General features: G+C 35.4%; 2 protein-coding genes across 4 annotated transcripts; both read left to right on the top strand.

The window, feature by feature from the left end:
* The first annotated feature begins 495 nt into the window (after positions 1-495).
* Positions 496-5,719, top strand: LOC136805158 (uncharacterized). The gene is made up of 6 exons (XM_067061722.1): positions 496-933; positions 2,240-2,345; positions 2,571-2,849; positions 3,114-3,257; positions 3,680-3,995; positions 5,032-5,719. The coding sequence occupies exons 1-6, from the start codon at positions 553-555 to the stop codon at positions 5,201-5,203; spliced, it is 1,398 nt and encodes a 465-aa protein (XP_066917823.1). The 5' UTR covers positions 496-552; the 3' UTR covers positions 5,204-5,719.
* Positions 5,720-7,776: 2,057 nt separating this feature from the next.
* Positions 7,777-20,502, top strand: LOC136805191 (adhesive plaque matrix protein 2-like). 3 transcript variants are annotated; one of them, XM_067061768.1, is made up of 18 exons: positions 7,777-8,689; positions 9,088-9,219; positions 9,719-9,823; positions 10,245-10,355; positions 10,459-10,569; positions 10,901-11,026; positions 14,454-14,552; positions 15,345-15,461; positions 15,783-15,896; positions 16,207-16,320; positions 16,756-16,866; positions 17,110-17,220; positions 17,606-17,716; positions 18,025-18,153; positions 18,435-18,485; positions 19,251-19,367; positions 19,665-19,722; positions 20,025-20,502. In XM_067061768.1, exons 1-17 carry the CDS (start codon positions 7,972-7,974, stop codon positions 19,682-19,684), a joined length of 2,397 nt encoding a protein of 798 aa, XP_066917869.1. In that variant the 5' UTR covers positions 7,777-7,971; the 3' UTR covers positions 19,685-19,722; positions 20,025-20,502. The 3 variants fall into 3 exon arrangements, with proteins under 3 accessions (XP_066917869.1, XP_066917859.1, XP_066917866.1); XM_067061758.1 differs by lacking the exon at positions 19,665-19,722 and having other exon boundaries at positions 7,888-8,689; positions 20,025-20,224; XM_067061765.1 differs by lacking the exons at positions 18,435-18,485; positions 19,665-19,722 and having other exon boundaries at positions 7,888-8,689; positions 20,025-20,224.
* The last annotated feature ends 843 nt before the right edge of the window (positions 20,503-21,345 follow it).

Here is a 21,345-nt window from a genome sequence, read left to right on the forward strand (position 1 = left end):
AAAACTTCACTTGGCTGGGTGAATCATATCATCATCGTATTAAGTTTTCTGCATATAAAATCTTTCTTACAAGAAATAAAAATAAATGAAGAACAAAAATATTGACCCTAGAATTGCTGAATTTGAAACAGTTTAAGGGCCATTGAGCCTCAACAACCTCACTGATTCTTATTGAAAAGGGTGTTTATCATCCTAAAGTTATGTGTACCTATGCATGCAATAACATGTTTCGGTGGTGGTGAATCACCCTGGAAAACGTTTAAAAGTAAAAATCTTTGTAATTGATTGAAATTGAATTGGGAAATTATATTTAAATAATTAAAACTTTAGTTTATTCAAAACTTCGAATCTTAGTTTTTTTTTAATTGAAGTCAATCCTAAGGCATAGTAACCAGATTCTTAATAAATGGTGAATAAGTAAAAATCACTTTTCACAAAAACACGAAAATCGGGAAACTCAAAACAATTGACGAGAGGTCAGAAGAAGCAATCAAGTTTAGAAGAAGAAAAGTTTGAAGAGAGACAATTGTCAACGAAAGTGTTTTACAAAAAATGAAAACGATGAAATCATTAAGTTTTATGCATTACTTTATTTTATTTGGTGCGTTAATTGATAATGTAATATTTTGTCGGAAAGAATTCTCGCCAAATGTTCAGTACAATTCGCCACACCCGAACGCCTCCTTCAATTACAGTTACATCAATCTCAAGCATTTGAAAGGGTATAAATTGGACGTCGCACCTCTGGCTACGTATAGTGTCAGCAGTAGATCACTTTGTGTGAAAGAATGTGTCAAAACAAAAGGAGATTGTAAGAGCATCAATACTCGACAAGTGGCCAATAAGTTAGAATGTGAAATTCTGGGAACTGACATTTACAAATCTAGAAATAATATTGTACCTGCAAATGATTCAATTCACTCTTTGATTTCTGTAAGTTCCATTTTTAGTTCCATTTTTAGTTGCATTTTTAGTTGAATTTGAGTTGCTTTGAAACAGGACTATTATAACAACATTTAGCTCCAAAAAGTTTTATTTTTACACAAGTGTTCCCGTTTCATACCAGACACATGTTTTATGTCAGGAAAGTCTGTTATAATGTGTTATATTGTGCTGATATAAGCAACAAAATATTTTTCTTTTCCTCTTTCTGACCAATCTTGCTCCACATCCACCGTGTCAATGCAATGTAAAAGAGCCCCCCCAAAAGATTTTCCAAGTCATGTTTAACTAGTTAAATTTCCTTTCTATCACAATCACATTGATCCCGTCGGTTCCTCCGATCACGCAATCACGCTCTTTAAAATCTTAAGGGCTATGACCATAGTCAGAAAATTGATTTTAGTATTTGAACATAAAAGTTATAAGGGCAATTCTTTGTTAAAAGTGTTAAAGAACCGGCTAAAACATAGATGTCTTCTTAATCAAATCCCTTAAGAGTAATTAAGAATTTAATTGCAAAAATGACGTTATGAACTTTAAAAAGACCTTCTTTTATAAAAAATGCCAAGTTTTAATGGGTTTTAATTAACCTTTTTGTTTCGAAGTTTTTTTAAACTGTCCGCAAAGAATTGAACTGTTTTAGGTTTTCGGAAAATTTTTCTATATTAAGGCATCAAAAGCTATTGCTGTTTTTCTATGAAAGAATTGGATGGAAAATTGGTCAGAAAGCTCTATAAATAAACTTTTAGAAAAATTTCCAGTTTGGTAAAAGATACACCATCTACCGCAAAAAAAAAATTCAAAATTTTTTTTCTTCGTCGAAAATAAGCTCTTCAAAGTTGAAATACTCTTCTTCGCAAAAGTCTTCATTTTCTTCTTCATTAAATTTTTTCATTGTGATTCTTAAATTTTCAGAATCAAGGATAATTGGCCTAACAGAATATGTATAACATGCCACAGTTTTGTGGGCTACCTCAACTAGAAATTTATATTTTGTACGTGGCAAATAATAAAAATTCACGAAATCACAAACTTGAAAATCACGCCATCGTGAAAACCACTTGGGGCCTCATAAAAAAGCTTGTAAATTAAAATTGTCGAGTAAGCAAACGATATCACTCTTACTTAAATATTTAGCTTTTGGAAGTTGAAGTAGGTTAAAGAACATCCTAGAGCTTTTGAACGATTTAAACAATAGGACCTTTAGTTAGTCGTTTTGGTAGTCTGAAAAATTGCTTACTGTATATACAACATCATCTTTCAATTATCATTTTGTAAATGTTTCGTTGTTTTATAGAATGGATGTTTGAAAAACCCTTGCAAGAAATCAGAAGTATGCTTCCCTAATTACGCAGATAACACATATCAATGTCTTTTTTCTACATTTGCATTTGAAAGCGGAGGTTGGTCAAAAGTTTATTTCAAATTCATCAATATTCAAATTTTTTAATGGTTTTTAAAAATACATTCTTAGAAGCATCCATGAAACTGTAAGTCTCAAAGTACCTTTGTCTTGCTAGATATTGCTCTTATTTTGTTAGTCGAGCCTTTTCAAATGAGATGTTTTCTGTGTTGTGCTACATGACTGGCGATCTCAAGTCAATAAAATACACCTCCATTCTTTTTAGACGTATATTTAACAACGCCAGAAGAAGATTACTGTTTGGAACCTGAGACAAAGAGTTGTGATTTTGTGGACAATACTACCCTTGTCTATAGAACAACCAGTAAACATTGCAATCAAAAATATGCAGTCTTCAATTACGACCTCCTATCAAGAAAGCTTATTCATAAATGTAGCAAGAAAGAAGTATGCGGTCAATCTCTTCTAGGTAATGGTGCTCCCTTGGTTTTGAATTCGTCATGCACAGATCAGCAGAAGGATGGAAGATTTTTGAGAACTCTTTGTAAGTTTTTTTCTTATACCATTCTGTCATCACCAGATTTCTTCTTGGCTCAAGGTTTTGTGACTGCTTCTTCAAAGCTAATTCCCTCTAAAACTCTATTCCACGCGAGATACATTTCCCCGATAGTCTACATTGCGTTTTAAATAAAGATGAGATATGTTTTTTATAATTTAAGTTGTGAATTTTAAGTTGGATTATATTCGAGATTGCTGTTTGAAAGATTCGTAGTTTTAACTTGAACTCGCAAATTGTATCCACTTTCAGATAATTCCATCCAATTCCATGCCTTTTGCTTGAGTCCTACTTCTAGCATTCCTCTGAATGATGGCCCGAAAGTTATGGCGCTCCGATCAAATACAGGGGGCTGTGCCATTCAAGAGAGCAAACTATTGATGCATCCGAGTCCAGGTAAGATGAATGAATTCTCGTGAAGAATCAATGGAAATTAGATTCCGTATAAGGTTAGGGTCTCCATTCTCCCGCCAACAGATTGCCTCGAATTCATTCTTCTGTTCTTAACTCTTTTTCTGCATTGGATAAAAATAGTATTTCATTGCATAGAATCTGAGGACGACGGTTACACAATACTTACCATCCTCGATATGCTCCAAATCATTTCAGTCACTGCCAGGTTTTAAAAGATTAGGTACAAACTTATTAATCAGAGCATGCACAAAATCACCATCTAATTTGAATCTTTATGGCCTCTATCAAATAATTACAGCCTTTCTTGTATTCCTTGCAGAGTATGATGTGAAGTTTAATAGCTGATTGTTTGCCGCGATCAAAAGATATCTTTTGAATAATAATATTTTTATTTTCTGTACCAGCCCAAAAAAAGGTCAAAATTTCAATGTTTTATTACTACGCTACATCAATCGCAAGAGCAAATGCCTACCCTAATTATCCACAATCACCAGATTACATCGGATATGCAGATCATTTTGATATGGGTAGAAACTTCAGAGATGGTTATTTCGCGCGTCTTCAAGCATATTTCATTGCTCCACAATCCGGTTTATACAGATTTGTAATAGCCTGTGACGATGCAGGGGATTTGTATATTTCAAACAACAAGACGGACGAGGTCAATAAACAAAAGATTGCTTATCAGACAAATTATGTCGATTACAACGCTTGGGATTGGTAAGTAACTTCAACCAACTAAAACACATTATTTCTGTTTCAAAGCTCACATGACAAAACACCCCTTTCTCAAAAACCTCTTTCCACTGGAAGTACGAGCCCGGCGGAAGCGGGGAGGCTTTTGAGCAAATGAGATATTTTTTCGAATTCCACGCAAATTTAATCTCATTTTGAGCCCTCAGCCTCCCCACTTTTATGGTGGTTCCGCCGGGGCCTGAAGCATCTTCCCCAGTGGTAAATTATACTCCGATTTTTGTCTTCGCTGAAAATGATCAAATAAACAAATCCTCACTGCAAATATTCGGCTATTTTTTTTTTCTATCTCCACTGAATATTTTGACTTCGAAACAATGGAACTCAAATTCCTAGCCATAAACATGGGAATATCAATCCCCCGAGTTTCAGTCCGTTGTTCTTTACTGAAAAAACCCTACCGGGTCTGCGAGAAGGGGATATCATTGGCATTCTGGATGGTGTACTGACATCATTTTGTCGCTTTAAACCAGTTGGGTAACAGGTGGATGTCTTAATCGAGCTTACAAGTGCAAGTCTATAGATTTGTTCCTGGAAAATTTAACTAATGTTTTTCGTGTCCTCTTTCTGAACAATCTTTCTCCGCATCCGTGTCAATTCAATGTGAGAAAGCTTGTGAATTAAAATTGATGAGTAAGTAAACGATGTCAACTTATTTAAAACAACACAATCTTTAAAACTAGACGGTGAAATAGTTTACAGATTGGATAATCAAGGTTGCGGCAAAACTGTTAAGATAAACGGTTAAGTCAAACTGTTCATGTAAGATGCTTTGGAAGTATTCCACCATAACTAAGTCATAAACCGTTTGGTATTACTGACAGCCAGCGCAAGAAACGCATTTCTTTTACGATCACAGTTTGCATTTCAAAGGAAGTCTAAGCTTTAGAACTTACGGTACTGAATCTTTAAGCAGATGAGAGAAAGAAATTAAGACAAAAAAATACGGAGGTCTGCTTTAGAGTAGAGTCGTAAAGATCATTTATATTTTTTACTTTTACAGGCGAATAGGACAAGAATCTGATCCGATTGCTTTGGAATCTGGAGAAGTCTATTATTTGGAAGGTTTATTGTTGGAGTTTGGTGGAGGTGAGCACTTTCAAGTTGGAGTACATTTACCAGACGGAACTTCGCTACTTCCAATCACAAATGAATACCTCCAACGATTTGTCTAAAATCAATTCGCAAGTGTTCGTCTTTTTTATACCCTGTGGAAAGATTGTAGTCATAATCACAGTTGTATCCACGAGAGTGGTTTCCACTGGAAAAAAGTGCACTAATACGAGGGTCTCCAACAAGAAATACCAAAGCAGTAATTACCCGTAAAATGTTACTTAGTCACCACGTGGCGTTTTAAAATTGAAGGCACTGATTTCTTCAAACAGCAAAACACTGACACATTAAGGCATATGGATATTCTTATAACTTTTGAGAAAGAGATTCAGAACAAGATCTATACGCTGCTGAAAGTTTATCGTCAAATGCGTGTCAGTTGTCTTCCCTGTCGTGAAATAAGGGTCTTCTTATTCTCACTCTCAACTGCAAGAATAAATAAATATATTTTTTCAAGGTTGGATATTTTTTATTTTTTCAACAATTTTCTATCGTGTATTTTTTAGGGAAAAGTTGTAATGTTTTAAAAGGTTTTTGTCAATTTTTTTTTTAATTCTTAATTCATTTGTGTAAAACTCAAATTTCGAGTTGAGGGGTGTGCTCTCAAATTGTGTTTACTTTTTGGCGATTTCGAACTTTATTGAAGTTCTCTTGTACAAAGAAAATATTTATGACATAATTCATCGCATTTAGAAACACAGAACCGGATTATCCTCTCTCAACAACTGCGAGCATCACAGTTTATCTTTTTTCAGAAATCGACCCGTGAGGACGGAAATATAAAAATGAAAATTGGCACACAAATGTGTAAATTTTTGTGACACCTTACTGTTAGAAATGTCATCTTGCTCAAGGTGTGAAAATTTTTAGATGTCAAATCTTTTTTATTTTGAAGCTGAATAAAAGTTAAGAATTTTGAGAAAATTTCATGTTAAAAGCTCTTTTATTTCAGGAGCTATTAACATTAGTTTCATCTGGAACAGAAACAGCCCCCCCCCCCTAGTACGAATAGGGTTAATCGATTCCTAGAAAAAATTTTTATTGAACCGTGCCACAAAATTGCGCTGATATTTATCATGATAGTTAACAGGGTAAAAAAAATCAAATTTTATCAAATTTTTTTTGAAAAAAGCAAGATAAAAATAATAACCTTGTTAGAAGTCGTGTTATGATGTATAAATTTTCTTGTTGCACTTAAAAAATGATACGGTAGAATAAAAATATTGACATTTTAGAAAATCACCCAATTAAGCTTGAGCATTTCGGGCAAATAACCTGACATCTTGGACAAAATCACCCAGTTAGGCTTGAGCGTTTCGGGCAAATAACTTGACATTTAGGACAGAAAATGTGTCATCGTGAATGTCACGATAATTGCCAGTTATCATAATAAATAGACTGGAGTCGTTTATAATGCGTGTACAGTAATACTAATAATACCAATACGGGATTTAGTTTGTATAAACGACTGGAAGAATCCGGTGTTCCAGCCTTATAGATACAGGGGCTAGCTACGCAGAAACTTGCGTAGGGAGAAACAATTTATCAAGCAACAACAAACTCTCAAAACGAAGTCAACTCAAATGAAAAACTTTCAATACACAAATCCACACACATTTTTTTTTCTCAAGAATTTTTTTGAGCAGGAAAAAATTATAATTGCAATATTGACACTTTTCTTTTGTTTGGAGTTAGTGCACAAAGGTTTCTAGACGACTAAAATTGTTCCATTCATTACTTTTTGCTTTATTTCTACTATGTATAAATTAGTCGTCTAGCTTGCTAGACTACATAATAAACTAATTTGACCAGATAAAAATACGGACATGTTATCAAGTTAACATGTCCGACATGTAGCTCTGTTAACAAAAGAATTTTGTAGTCTACTTATTTGCATGCATTTGCAAGGCTAACTACAACGAGATTAAAGGCAGAAACCGTAACATTGAATCTTTTAGACTCTCTTTTTATAAGAAGCAGCAAATTTTGTTGAAGCTCGCCTGTTCTTTTTTTTTGACAGTTTTCCCCCCAAATTTGGGTTATTTCTGCTTCGATACCTTTCTTTGACTGTTCTTTTGACCCTTGATTTGCTCAGCCATTCAAAGCTGAGAGTTGTTCTCAAATTGTTCTTATTTTTTGGCATTTTTTAACCTTATTGTCCTCATAAGATTGTTCTAATTTAAATAAATGAGTGTATTGATTGAACGGCCTTCACCAAAAATCCTGGGTAATTGTCATTGAAATCACCGAAACATCACTTGCGTCCGTCGTCACAGTATGATGTCCATACATTGTGATACCAACAGTATCTATCTTACTGGAACCAGCAAAGTCAGCCGAAAAATTATCCTTATTAAGAAGATATCCCAAAATCTCATTCCATTTTCTAACTACACTCAGCTTTTATCCCCTGACATTCAAAAGTAGCTTTTATAATTCCCACTAGATTTTAAAGCCTTGCACAAAAGTTTAGCATTGCTGTTTAGATATAGGCATTAACTTTTGTTTTAGAAGGAAAAATCGTTTATAAAACAAAAAAGGAATTAAAACGAAAAAAGAAACATTTTGTGCTCAAAATGAGGTGATAAACACTGTTCTCAAGATGCAATTAGCCGCAGTTGTGCTCTTTTTGGGCATGTTAAATCAATTAATTCTAATATACTCGTTTTTGAATATTTTCGAGGAAAAGTTAATTTTTAGAAGAATATTCAATAATTGAAATATTTGAAAAATAATTAGGTTTATTATTGGAACACGTGTTGAGTCTATTATTGAGTTTTCGTCTCGTATGTTATTATAGGGATATTATTAAAAAGGTCATATAAAAACAATGAAAATTTTTACAATCTTTTTGATTGTAACATTAAATCTAACGACGTTGTTTGCTTTGCAAGATGAAGATGGTGACAATTCTATGATTGCAAAACGGGATTTTGTACCCGAAGATGACCCACATATTTCCCCGATATCTGAGAATGACGAATCCGAATTAACAATGGAAAATGATGAAAATGGAGCAGTGAAATCTGATTTCGAATCCGAAGTTTTAGATTTCAACGGTAATAACATCCGAGAATCAGGATCAGGATCAGGGACAGAATCGGATGATTCTGATTTGAAACGGGAAATTATAATCCCAATTGATGACGACCAAGCACCAATGGTGGAATCAGAGTCAGGATCGGACGAATCAGGAAGTGGAATAGCTGAAGAACAAGAAGCTGCACCCAAAGAAGTAGAAAGTGGATCGGGATCGGGGGCGACCACTGCTGAGAAAGAATCAGAAAATTTGCAACCATCTACCAAATACGATAGCACAGTATACAAAAGAAATAAAATTCCGGAACCACCATCTTCCGCCTCTAGCAGTAAACACGACAAACGTCAATATATTTCCCGCCCTAAATTCGTTATTCGTGATGGCTATGTGTATATGAAGGCACCACCAATGACTCAAAAAACTATCGTAACGACTCATATACCACGCCCGCCCATGGTGATGCCATACAACGCCTTCATGCACAGATATCGAAATGGACTTCCTATAGGTAACAACAAAATTCATTATATAGAAAGCCTTGAAAGAGGTTAGAGACGCTCTATAATACTGCTATTGGTTTAACTGGTTGTTGAATGAAGGTCGCTTTAGTTTATCGCGCCTCAACTTCTACATAGTCATAAAGTAGATCCCGATCCAATGTCTTAACTAAGATAGCATAGACTTTCCAAGATCTTTTCGCTTTTTTTGGGGGAAATCTGGCTGAAATAGAAGAAAGTTGTTTCATTAGCTACAGAAAATTGCTTATTATGGCTAACATTTTGAAAGTGTTTTATCAACTAGCTTTGAGTCCTGGTCTTTTTCTCCTGGAATATATTAGTATTCTTGGAGGTAAAGAATCCCTCTCTCTAGAACGGTATAAAGTCACAATAAATCCCGTCTAATCAGGTATGGCAGGATATGGTCGTCGACACCGTGGACCAATGGGAGGACGTTTTGGTATGTATGCAGGATCACATTCCATGATGGCGGCACAAGATGAAGATGGTAGCTTTGCTACGGAAGAACGCAATGAAGAATGTATGTTAATAAGTGTACCACAGATTTCATTGTTCTTTAAATTTCTGCCCATCTTTTCGTTTTGTTACCAATCGATATGAATTAGCGGTAATCAATAATTGGGTTGTAAAATTTATACCAAATTTTAAGTTTGCATACTCTTCTTTTTCACAGTGACAGATAAATTTCGTAAAATTTACTATCAGTTGTTATTATCCGGTATTTCTTTGTGTGTTTATGTAAAAAAACAGTTTACACATCCCTAAATCAGTGACCCATCAGATCGAACCCGGTGGACATCCTGGTGAAAAGTTGCTCGTCCTTCTAAGGGTCCTATCTTCCGCGACTTCATGGTGTCCTAATGTCAGATAAGTGGAGAGAAACAGAAAATAATTTTATGTTTTTTTATATTTTAATATATTCTTTGTCCCCTAAAAATATTTGGCTGTATAAAATAAAAAAATTAAAAAACTTTGCATGGTGGAGAATGCAATGACTAAGAACTTTCGTTTATTTACAGCACATTGCGAGGGTGATCCTTGCATGAATGGTGCCACGTGCAATGAAGTTCGTGATGGATATGAATGCGTTTGTCCGAATGGTTTCAAGGGAACAGATTGTGAAGGTACAGAGTTATTGGCTTTACAGAACTCCCTTTTGCGGAGGTCTTACCAATTCTTCTGACAATCCAAATGCAAGAACCATCCAAGAACCCCCCTTTCAAAAATTACCCTTAACATAAAGGGCACAAATTCTTTAGAGGGAAATCAACGCATGGCATGTTTGACACCGAAATACCGTCACTTTTTTCTTCAAACACCGAAACACCGATAGAAAAAAGGGTTAATACCGTCACACCGTCAAACCCGTACGCCCCCCCCCCCCCCATGTACAGTCGACCATTTCTATGTCCGATTGAATAAGATACCTCCCTTAACTTGAACAGTGTTACCAAAGAATTTACATCTTTTTTTATATTTCTCATCCTCAAAAGATCGGAATAAAGAATGGATCAGCTGTAAATTTTTTTTCGTTATTTCTTTCAGAGGAGGATAAATGCCACCCTAATCCTTGTCATAATAATGGGGTATGTACTGAAACTAACGGACAATACGTTTGTACATGCGCAGAAGGATTCAAAGGGATTAATTGTCAAGGTAAGGTCGTCACGTTACATTGTAGCACTTTCTCGTTTATTTTAGATGCATTTCACTGCATATCTTAATCACATTGAGAATTGCACACAAATTTCTTTTATAGATATGAACAGATGTCAGCCAAACCCTTGCCACAATATGGGAACTTGTAATGAAATCAACGGTGATTTCGAATGTGTTTGTTCACCAGAATATATGGGTAGAGATTGCCAAGGTAATACGAAGTTTATTGCAATAGTTCAATCATCCAATGATTAATTTTTCGTTGAAGTGAAATTTCTTTCCAATCAGTTTGAAAAAGTTATTCTTAAAAATAAGCTTTTGTGTGAATTTGCTTAAAGAAACAGGTTCTTTGTCCACGATTTAAATAATGAATTGAATTACCGAGGAACACCAGAAATTCTTTTGTGAAGTACTAGAAATGCTGACCGATGATAGTAGATATACCATCAGTCCATATGCAATGTCGAGTGCAATGTCACTTGAAAGACTCCTCCATCTCAGATACATCAAGTTCTAAACATTGAATCATTTTACTTTTTAAGAAATCAACCATTGCCACTTGACACCATGTTTGAATGGAGGATCATGTGAATCGTCTGTCGGTATCAGTATGTCTGGCCTCGTCTCTTGTAATTGTTTGCCAGGATTCAATGGACAACGGTGTGAAGGTTGGTTTCAAATTGATTCCTTTGAATACTACTAACGTTCTTCCAATTAGCTGACAAAGAACGATTCAATTTTATTGTCAAGCTGATATTTATTTCTTGTTGATTGTTGCTTGGGATTGAAAACATTTCTCTTCAAGCAACCAAGACATGGATATTTTACTCCATTTTGTTCGGTATCCTTGATTTGTGAATACTGTTGTCTTGTAAATCGGTTTATTCACTAGCGATAATCATGGAGGTAATAAAGATATAGATGGAGAGAAAACGTCTCGGTAATGATCTAAATAGTCGTTGAAATCTTTTATAAATCTATTCAAAGCGGCTTTTCTCTGATGTACCATCATTGGAAGCAAAAAACATCAATTTATAACTTTATAAGAACAGAAAGAGACTGTTTGGTTGATTTTGAAAAACTTAATTTTGCCGAAAATCCTTGCTAAAATACGATTCGAAATAGTTTTAACTGATGTAAGACTAAGACAGTATATTAATTTCACAAGGGCACATTTTTGAGCTGGCATTTTGTTAACATTGAGAGTTGCATCACATTATCATTGAAAGTTTCTTATCTTAAAAATCTTCACGTCTAAGTGGGCAGCGGTTTTCATACTCTGACAAAAGGATCGATACAAGGTTCCTAATCGTAACACGTAATTCTTTTTTTAATCTATCGATGACTTTATGGGCAGCTTCCCCTAGAAGTTTGGAGTATTGTGCTTATTATGTGAAGTTTTTCTCAATTTTTCATGACAAGGCTATTATATTTCAATATACTTGTTAAAAATGTAATGTCTTTTCATTCATCTTAAATATTCCCACGAGTATACCCAAAATTAATCATCTTATTCCCAAAGCAACCAAACAGCTGTTTGCTTCCGATGATAAATCAGAATAGAACAAAAGGCATTGGTCGTGTTCACACTGCAGACCTTCCTTAATTAAAATGTAGTTAGGAGAATCCTTTGTTGACTACAATACAGAACGTGCATTTAACAAAGAGTCGAACACGTAGTATTGTAATTTTTAATCGATCTTCCTTAATTAAAAGTCGTAAGCTCTATTGTCTTAAAGGTAGGGTAGAGGCTTCCCTTAAAACAAAAGATTTTATTAAGGAAGATACATTAACATGAACAAAAGGAGCGTTTCGTGCAATAAAGTATATTTCAGCAAAACAGAAAAGATAAAAAAAAGAGAGAAAAAATGTAAAAATAGACCTTTTCATAAATTACGTCACGAACATCACTTGCCTCGTTTTGAAATTATTGCCATGGTGGTTAACTCCCAGCGGATTTTATTGCAACTACTTTCTATTCGTAAAAAAATCATCTAATGTCTCAAGGGATATAATCACCATGGCAATTGTTTGAATACGAGGCAAGTGATGTTCGTGACGTAATTTATGAAAAGGTCTATTGAATCATATCAATCAGTGTTGTTGATGCGTGAGGACGATTAATCTCAAAACTTCAATCTACTTATTTGGCTTTAAGGTGGGGGGCGTACGATCTGGCAGTATTCGGGATAAGGCCTAATTTAGGGCCGGGATGCGGTAAAAACGATAAAAAGTGTTCGGGAAACGGTATTTTGCAAGAGCCACGGTGACGGTAAAACACCTGATTTTTCGTCCGGGATGAGGTAATTCTTATAAAAAACAACGGTATTTCGGTAAAAGCCATACGTAGACGGTGTACATAAAACTTTCGGACTATAAAAAAGCTTGTCACAGGAGTCAGCAAAGGTGAAAAAACGCGAAAAACACCAAAAAAATAAGGATCTTACATTTCATAAAAAACCTTATTTGAAACGTTAATGCAGATGTGCACGGGGCTTTATAAAGCCCGGTTCTTATGAAAATGTTTTGTTCGCGGAGAAACTAGGCTACGTCATATCTCCTTTGTTCCACTTGAGCTTCTCTTCGAAGAGAAGAAGTTTTACGTCCGGAGCGCAGGAGATATGACCGTAGCCTAGGATAAACCAGACAAAGATTCGAATTTTTGAATGTTTTTTTTTCGAATTCGATCAACTTGTCCTATCTGTCACCTCGAAACTTTGGGGTAGGCTGGAGTCTACAAAATTGGTCGAATTGTCCGCTGAAATTTTGCACGCTTGTTCTTGTTCCTTGGGTGAATCCCTGGGGTGTTTCTTTTATTCAATGATTTATCATATCATAGCCCAAAGGGCTAGATTTGCAGCTTTAACCTTTATCCAGCAAAAAAATGAAGCATGATTTTGTGACTTGATTGAATTTCGAGGTGATTGATAGGATCTAGCATTTTCATTGTTCTCGGTGTGCGAGAGCAAGAAAAGTAGGCGGCAAACGCTATTTCGCACCTCTCAAACCAGTGAAATTGCATGATTTTAGTCAGGTGACTTTGGTAGGAAATCCCACCAAAGCCCAAACAAGGATGAGACAAACAAGTATGAGCTTCACTTTTTGATCCAGGCCGCAGATCTAGCCCTTCCGGCTTTACAGATATCTGTGTGTTTTTTCATTTTTCAAACTTTTGATTTCTTTAGGCGGTGGTCACAAGTCTTAGCCTCAAAACAAGGCTAAACTTTGGGGCAGACTAGAAACTTCTAAAATTGTCTGATTAGGCTGAAACTTTGCAATCGAACCAAAATACAAAAATAGTGATCGACCTCATACACATTCTAATCCATTTTGCCGAATTTTTGACTTCTAGTCCTTAGAATCTTATGGGAAAAACAGCGGGACCGGTATTTTCGAAAAATTTGGACGGGATAACGGTGATTTTCAAAAAAATGGCCGGGATGGCGGTAATTCAAAACCTCGTACGCCCCCCACTTTAAGCGCGACATCAAACTTTTCGTAGAAAACAGTCTACAAACTTACATGAGATTATCAATTAAAAACGACCAATCAGAAGGCTTAAGCAAAATCAATTATCTGTTACCAAAAGATTTTGTGAAGCTACAAAGAACTGTGATAAACCAGTGTATTCGTTTATCATAAATCTCTTTGTTTGTTGTTAATAGATTTAATTGAGGAAGGTCTACAGTGTGAACACGACCATCTCCATCTTTATTTTTATTAACTCCATAGGATAATAATGCATGATTTACCGAGTCTGTCTTATTAACGACTCGTTGAGAACCTTCAGCTGGTTGGGATAAAATGCAATGAAGAGGCTAAATTCCAATGGAGATTAAAAGTCACGTTCTAAAAATGGCTAGGATTCTGAATTCTATCTTTAACAGCTCAGAAATCTGGTAGAGATACTTAAAAAATCATTTTATGACTATGCATGAGGTTTCAAGACACTTTCTAACAGGGATAAATTTCATGGTATTTTTTGAGACGATCATTTCGCAATTTTTTCTCGGGAGGGGCCAACTGGGTCTCTAATACGGGGACGTATACTAAATATAAAGAATATGATAGTCGAAGTTATCCTTTCTCTTATAGTGAAAGACAAATGTCACTTCAGTCCATGCAAGAACGGAGGACTTTGCCATGATGGAACGTGTACTTGTATTGGAGGATACACCGGTGAAGTTTGTGAAGGTAAACACAATCTGCATAAGCGTACACAAACGGTTGCAACTTTCAATCAAGGCATTGGCCCTTTCTCAAGAAGAATTGAAACATTTTGACATTACAGTTGTTTTTTCGAACCATAAGATAGTAAACTTATATGAGAACCGGCCATTAGATATGTTATTTCACCATACATTATATAAAATTCCGTAGTATGGAATTGTTTTTTTTCTTTCTATCTTCATATACTAAAAGAATTTCATATTTTGAGTCTGGCACGCTAAAATGGTAGACCAGCTGCGATTTCGAATAGTTTGTCAGGAGGTTGATTTGAGTATAAAAGAGGGATTCTGTGCAGTGTTGACATAAGAAAATCTTAGTCTTTCGAAAAAGCAGTTAATGATACGTCGTGGTTTTAATTTTATGTTTACAATGTATCACTTACTTAAAATGTCCACTCTCTCATTCCATTTGAAGAATAAATAGGTATTTTAAGGTTTTAGGTTATTTAAAGAATTCTTTTCGCTTCTCGATGTACTCCCGCCGTCAACAATACCTTCTTTATCATCCTTAGGGCTTTTGATACGCAAGCTAAACCGGCGTCTGCAACGACGACGGGAACCGTCTAGTTGTTTCTAGCTTGAATTCTTGAATTTACGCGTTGACAAATTTGTTTGTTTTACTCATTTTTAGATCAATTGCAAATTTCTCATGCTCTAGCCTTGTCTGCAATAATAGTATTAACGTGTTCACCCTCCAATATGTAGTAAATCATAGAACAATTCTAGCAGTTAGAATATTCTTCTTCTTCTATTCCAGTACCACCGTCACCATGTGCCATCGCACCCTGCATCAACGGGGGAACGTGTATCACGAAAACACTGTCACAATATAAATGTATTTGTAGACACGGCTACCATGGAGATAATTGCGAAGGTGAGAAAAAGCAATTCGAATCTAGTGATGTCCGAGAGCTTACTATTGAATTAAAGCCTAAAGCGTAAAGGGCGAAAGAAGAATCCTCATCCTCTCCCAAGCAAAAAAGTTGAAGCTTTGAAATTTGTACTGTAATCGTGAATCTCTTTAATCATTTCCCATTAAAGAGATTTCACTGTAGCATTCGGGCTTTAAACTCGATGCTTATCAACGATTATGTATATTTGAAATTTTGTGTCTTTCTTTGAAATATCATAATCATTCATCTGAGACAAATAAAATTGGCCGAAGGCTATTTAAAAAAGTATTTTTTGTTTTCAGATGAATCTCGGTGCGAGCCAAACCCTTGTCTCAATGGAGGTGTATGCACCGACAGTGAGGATGGCCTGTTCAAATGCTCATGTGCTCATGGATTCAAGGGACTTCACTGTGGAGGTAGGATGGGTCTTTCGTCAGAATCATCATTATTAATAATTGTGCTTTATTTTCACTATTATTAATCAAGACTTTGCGATTTAGAGCCCCATGCAAATTGAAAGATTGTCTAAAATAACGGCAAAATACAAACACGTTTAAGTGACGTTGAAAAATTACACTACTCTATTCCCTACTTGTGAAATAAGAAATTTGGAGTTGAAATTATAAATTTGAAGTCCCCGCCAATTAAGAAGTAGAATTTTCTATTCCCACCGAGTTATTGAGACAGAGATCTTTGCATTAATTTACATTTATTATCTTTTGGCAGAAGAGGTATCACCATGCGACGTCAATCCCTGTTTGAACGAAGGAGCTTGCATCAATGAGTATAACAAATATAAATGCGTCTGTAAGAATGGATATCAAGGTATCAACTGCGAAGGTATTGTCATTGCTTCATCTTTTGATGTTGAACGTTTTGGTTTCTTAAAGTTTTCCTTTCTCTTTTTAATACATCTAAATGCTTTAATAGCTACAAACCTACACCATTACAAGGATTAAGAGCCGAAGAAAAACTCGACCAGTCGTAAGCTCATTTCGACCCGTTTGCGAATTGTTTTCGGGTTTGATTATTTCTTAGATAATGGTTTGTCTTAGACTGTAGCATAGTCTGGTATGAACAAAACCAACTTCTTTGAACCAACAATTGATTCTCTTGACACCTTTTTAACGTAAATCTTTCTTTTAAATTATTTAGAATGAAATTTTTCCTTGCCTAAAAAAGCCAGAATATTCAAATTCAAACTTTAATGCTTACACTTTATTGCTTACCCGGTGAAAGTTGAATCTTTATAATATAAATATTCCTCTGAAACAGAGTTGGACCGATGCCATAGAAGACCATGTCATAATGGTGGAAGTTGTTTCTCGGAAGGTGATGATATCAAATGTCATTGCATGTCTGGATATCGTGGTTTGTTCTGTGAAGGTGAGCTTTCTTTTCCATCGAACTCTAGATTAAAGGAATGGAATGGATGCATTAATACAGTTGTTTGTGAGACCCATGAATGTCATCACACAAAGCCCAAGGTTGTCGTCGAAGGCCCCCTTTGAATTTAGCTAGCTATCAAGATGTTGTTCTTTTAGAACACTTTGACAGAACTTCTCTATTGCCAACAGTACTTTTTGAAAATTTGGAGATAAGCTAAGAAATTATATTTCAATTTTTTAGAATTGGACCACTGTTTACCAAACCCTTGCATGAACAATGGCGTTTGTTTTGAAAATGCAGACACCTACACATGTCAATGTTCTGGAGGTTTCCATGGTCAAAACTGTGCAGGTAAATGTCATGTCTTCATTTAGGTCAAATTCAATTCTTGCATTTTACTGTGTTTAAGGAAACACATATCCAGGTCAGGTCAACCCAAACCATTTGAGGACAATTAAGTACCATACTCTAAAACAAGAGTGTTGGCTAGTATACCAATGAGGTGGTGTCCTTGCTCACGTGACTAATCACACTATGGTGAGAAATGTGGTCAATACGCTGTGGCGAGCATCTGTTTTGTTGCTAGCTCAACATAAACGTAGGTCTGGCAAGCACGATGATTTCCCCACCCACTATCAAGAGATAGGGCCCACGGCTATACAGTCAAGCAATCTGAAATAAGTTTTTTTTAAAGGGAAAAGAAACTCTGTTAATACATATTTTACAACTTTTTTAGATCGTGACCCATGCCATAACAGCCCGTGTCATCACGAAGGTGTTTGTATAGCGGATGGTAGCGATTATCGTTGTGAGTGTGGTAATGGTTGGACTGGTATTTCTTGTGAAGGTGAATATGAATTGTTTATCATATCTTTCATTTTAAAATCACAGTTTCAAAGTTAAAAGGTCATTTTCATTCAAGAATATTATACGTTAAACTTTTTTGCATTTTATACGAACAATGCTGAACCCAAAATGCACGACAACCTGTGGATGCAAAATTTCCTGAGTTTCAATTCATAGTCTGTTCATAATTTCTCTCTCGCAAACTGTTCAAAATATTATTTTACGCTCTTTTCGATTCTTTATATTGAACGGCAAAAAATAATGCGGCTATTATTTTTACTTAAATTCTTCCGATTTTCAATTCATTAGATATGGACAGATGTCGCCCAAATCCTTGTCGTCATGGAGGTGTCTGTGTTACGCATGCGCTGTCCGCTTACGAATGTCATTGTCCTGCAGGTTTCACAGGAGCTGACTGTGAAGTGGAATCAATGCTAGGTATGTCTTGCAAAAACTTCAAAAGGCGCCTACATTTAAAAAAGAATCCATCCCATTCCTTTTGAGTTCAGCTAGACACACTTTTCAAAGTATCCTTCTAAAATATTATATACGAAAATAATTGTCAAAATTTCTTATTCGATTTTCAAAACCACGGACCCGGTACCAAAATCGTAACCATCAAGAAAAACTGTCAATATATTTTCACTCCATTCCATATACATCATACCATGCATGAAACACATCACTTACTCCATTCCATCCATCGCTTTTATTTTCAGCGCATGAACGTTTAAACGAAGCAAATTATGTAGACCATATTTCTTCGTCAGGTAACTTGCCAATTAAGAGGTTACAGTAGAGACCCCCCCCTAATCAGTGCCGTAGCCACCGGGGGGCCGGGGGCCTGGGCCCCCCCAAAAAAAGATTTTCAGATAATGGTGTTTTTTTGGAAAAGGTGTAAATTTCCTCAACGTTGTCCCTGTATATTTACTTTTTGAAAATGTAATGCACTAACTATTTAAGATGATAGTCTTATGATTTGAAAATATACTAATATGTACGCGATTTCTACTTCCCTTTTGCTAAAAATTGACTTTCGGAGAGGCAGTTTTAGCCAATCTGGAGGATATGAAGTCCAAAAATTGTTTTGTTTCGAACTTAAACGTGTCTTTTGGTAAGAAACACTAAACCAAAGTAATTGTTTCACTTTTTCAATCGGAGGTTATCACCTACAATCGGCGCCGAAACATTTGGCACAAAAGAGTTTTAACACTAGACTTAAAACTTAGGACTTTAGGATCTCAGGATCTAAAAGCTCGAAAATGTTCCAATAAGGCTGAGATCATAGCCTGGAAGCCACTTAACCCCTCCAAAATTGGAAAATCCAATGAAGCAAAGTGGAAGTACTGAATCTGCAATTCTCGCCCGACTTTTAAATTCAGAAAAACGTTAAAATACCCAAAATTGCCGATATATTTCAGCGCTGATTGTAGCCTTACACTCAGTAGGAATATTCACATGGTTTGCGGAAGTTAGTTTATAGCTATTATATGCTATTATTTTCACTTCATTCCATCTCCCTTAATCTTCTTTAGAACGTAACGAGCATCATTTCGCCAGTATTGAAGGTGTACCTTGTCGTAATTCACATTTTGGATGTTGTCCTGATGGTGAGAGTGCTGCAACTGGTCCAAATGGAAGTGGATGCCCAGGTAAGTTTCAAAACTACATTATCCATTCACGTCAAAAAGAAAACATCGGAAAAACTAGTGCAAGATCCGTCAACCTAACATCTCTCCTCGTGTTTTCTATTTTTGTTTTTACGTTTTTGACTCTTTCCCTTGAATCTCAAATAGGGATGAAATCAAAGTCAGTTCCATTTTTGGGACAATTTTTGGCTAAATTTTCCAGTGCGGCGAGATTCTGAGCGGCCGGTGTGCGACACGGGAATGTTTTTAAACTAACCAACATCTTTCATTCACATACATATTTTATCTCTTGTCTTTCAGTCTTTCACTTCAATAAGTAATTCACAACAACATGCACATTGTACATACTAACCCCTGGGTAAGACATTAAAAAGTTAAAAAGTCCTATCAGAGAAGGATTTTAATTTTATTCCACTTTTTCAACCGGTGCTGTACGAGCCAGACTTGCAAACCGACTTGTTCAGGATGAGAATTTAGCGTATCCCTCCAAACCCTAAAGTTCATGGTGCAATCAAATTTCTCGCCTTCAGTTCATTCTTATACAGGGATGTACAAAGAAATTTCCTTTATTAGATTACTTTGATACATGGGTGTATTATCGGGCCTTTTCAAAGCACGCTAAGGTACAGGGCTATGATCATCTGTTTTTTCCATTTTCAGTTCACTTTCACCACGGTTCATTGTATGGTTACAATCGGCGTCGCAAGCGTAAGAGAAGTCACGTGATCAGACACCATCGCAAAATGGTAGCTGCAAAAACATCGAAAGGTGTAACCAAGAGAGGGAAAAGAAACAAAGTCTTGTCTCCCCAGAATAAAAACATCGACATCAAACATCAACAACATTAATCTCAAAAGACATATGATTTTTGGGTTATATTTGAAGTATTTTACCTCAATGTAACATATACTTTAATTTGAAATGATCTTACTAGTATTTAAAATATTCTAAATCTAGATCATTTTGTTCTAACTTAGACTAGTTTATTGTGTTAGGGATATTTAATCTGGCTTCCTTGGATCGAAAAGACTTACCTGAAAGTTTTCGATAGTTTTTTTTAAATTTCAAGAAAATCTTTGAAGTTATAAGACGTTTTTTCAAATCGTCGCAATTCATGTTACCCGAAATTTAAAATCAAGTACCTTATCGGGGAAAACTTCGTCGGGGAAAAGTGACGAAATTTTGGACAAGTGACGAATATTTTTCCCGACGAAAATTTTCCTCGGCCTTAATGCGTTTACCAACTACCAGCAATGAATTTTCACCGACGAAAGTTTTCCCCGGCGAAGTTTTCCCCGATAAGGTAATATCTATCATCTTTTTCTGTAGTTTGAAAACTTCTGTCGTTGTGATTTTCACATAAAATGAAGAAAGGTCTTTTGAGAAATTTTTATATCATGAGTATTATTTTTGATGTACATAGATAATATATTTATTTTAATGAGTCTAAAGGAATATCTGAAATCCTTACTAGGATTTTTATTTTAACTTAAAAAATTCAAAGGTTAATCATTTTGACAAATCTTCGTTTCGATAAAAATTTAATCAGGTTTTGAAAAGTGGGGTTTGAAAATTGCAAAATTTTACAAAAGAAGTTCCCTTGTAAGGTGCAACGAAATGGAAAAGCGGCTTTAGTCATTTTCCTTTCGGAAGAACTAAAGTACTTCTCTTTGAATATTAGAGTCGTGTCAAACCTGCTGCTTCAAAAAACCGAATTCCTGTTTACAGGAAAATGTAAGCATATGGTGACAAAAAACTTTTTTAAAAGAATCGCCATTTTCAAAATATTCATACATTAAGATGATAATAAAAATAAGACCATATTGAATGATTGTATTAGTGAAAATATAATTGGAAGAGTTTTAATTTGAAGTAAAGCAATTCTGAATGACCTACACCATCGGATTTCAGGTCGGATCCTGCACGCGAAAATAGTGATTGAATTTTTTATAGGAAACGAAGTAGCGAGAAATTGCTTGAA

Source organism: Clytia hemisphaerica, unplaced genomic scaffold (genome assembly GCF_902728285.1).
Source record: "Clytia hemisphaerica strain Z4C2 unplaced genomic scaffold, Clytia hemisphaerica genome assembly, whole genome shotgun sequence".
In the NCBI taxonomy this organism is placed as follows: domain Eukaryota; kingdom Metazoa; phylum Cnidaria; class Hydrozoa; order Leptothecata; family Clytiidae; genus Clytia; species Clytia hemisphaerica.

Excerpts from the sequence above, each read along its gene's own strand:
- LOC136805158 (XM_067061722.1), top strand. The coding sequence starts at position 553 with ATGAAAACGATGAAATCATTAAGTTTTATGCATTACTTTATTTTATTT. Across the intron at positions 2,346-2,570 it reads ATTTGCATTTGAAAGCGGAG|ACGTATATTTAACAACGCCA; the intron begins GTTGGTCAAAAG and ends CATTCTTTTTAG. Across the intron at positions 3,996-5,031 it reads GATTACAACGCTTGGGATTG|GCGAATAGGACAAGAATCTG; the intron begins GTAAGTAACTTC and ends TTACTTTTACAG.
- LOC136805191 (XM_067061758.1), top strand. The coding sequence starts at position 7,972 with ATGAAAATTTTTACAATCTTTTTGATTGTAACATTAAATCTAACGACG. Across the intron at positions 10,356-10,458 it reads CAAAGGGATTAATTGTCAAG|ATATGAACAGATGTCAGCCA; the intron begins GTAAGGTCGTCA and ends TTTCTTTTATAG. Across the intron at positions 19,368-20,024 it reads AAATGGAAGTGGATGCCCAG|TTCACTTTCACCACGGTTCA; the intron begins GTAAGTTTCAAA and ends TTCCATTTTCAG.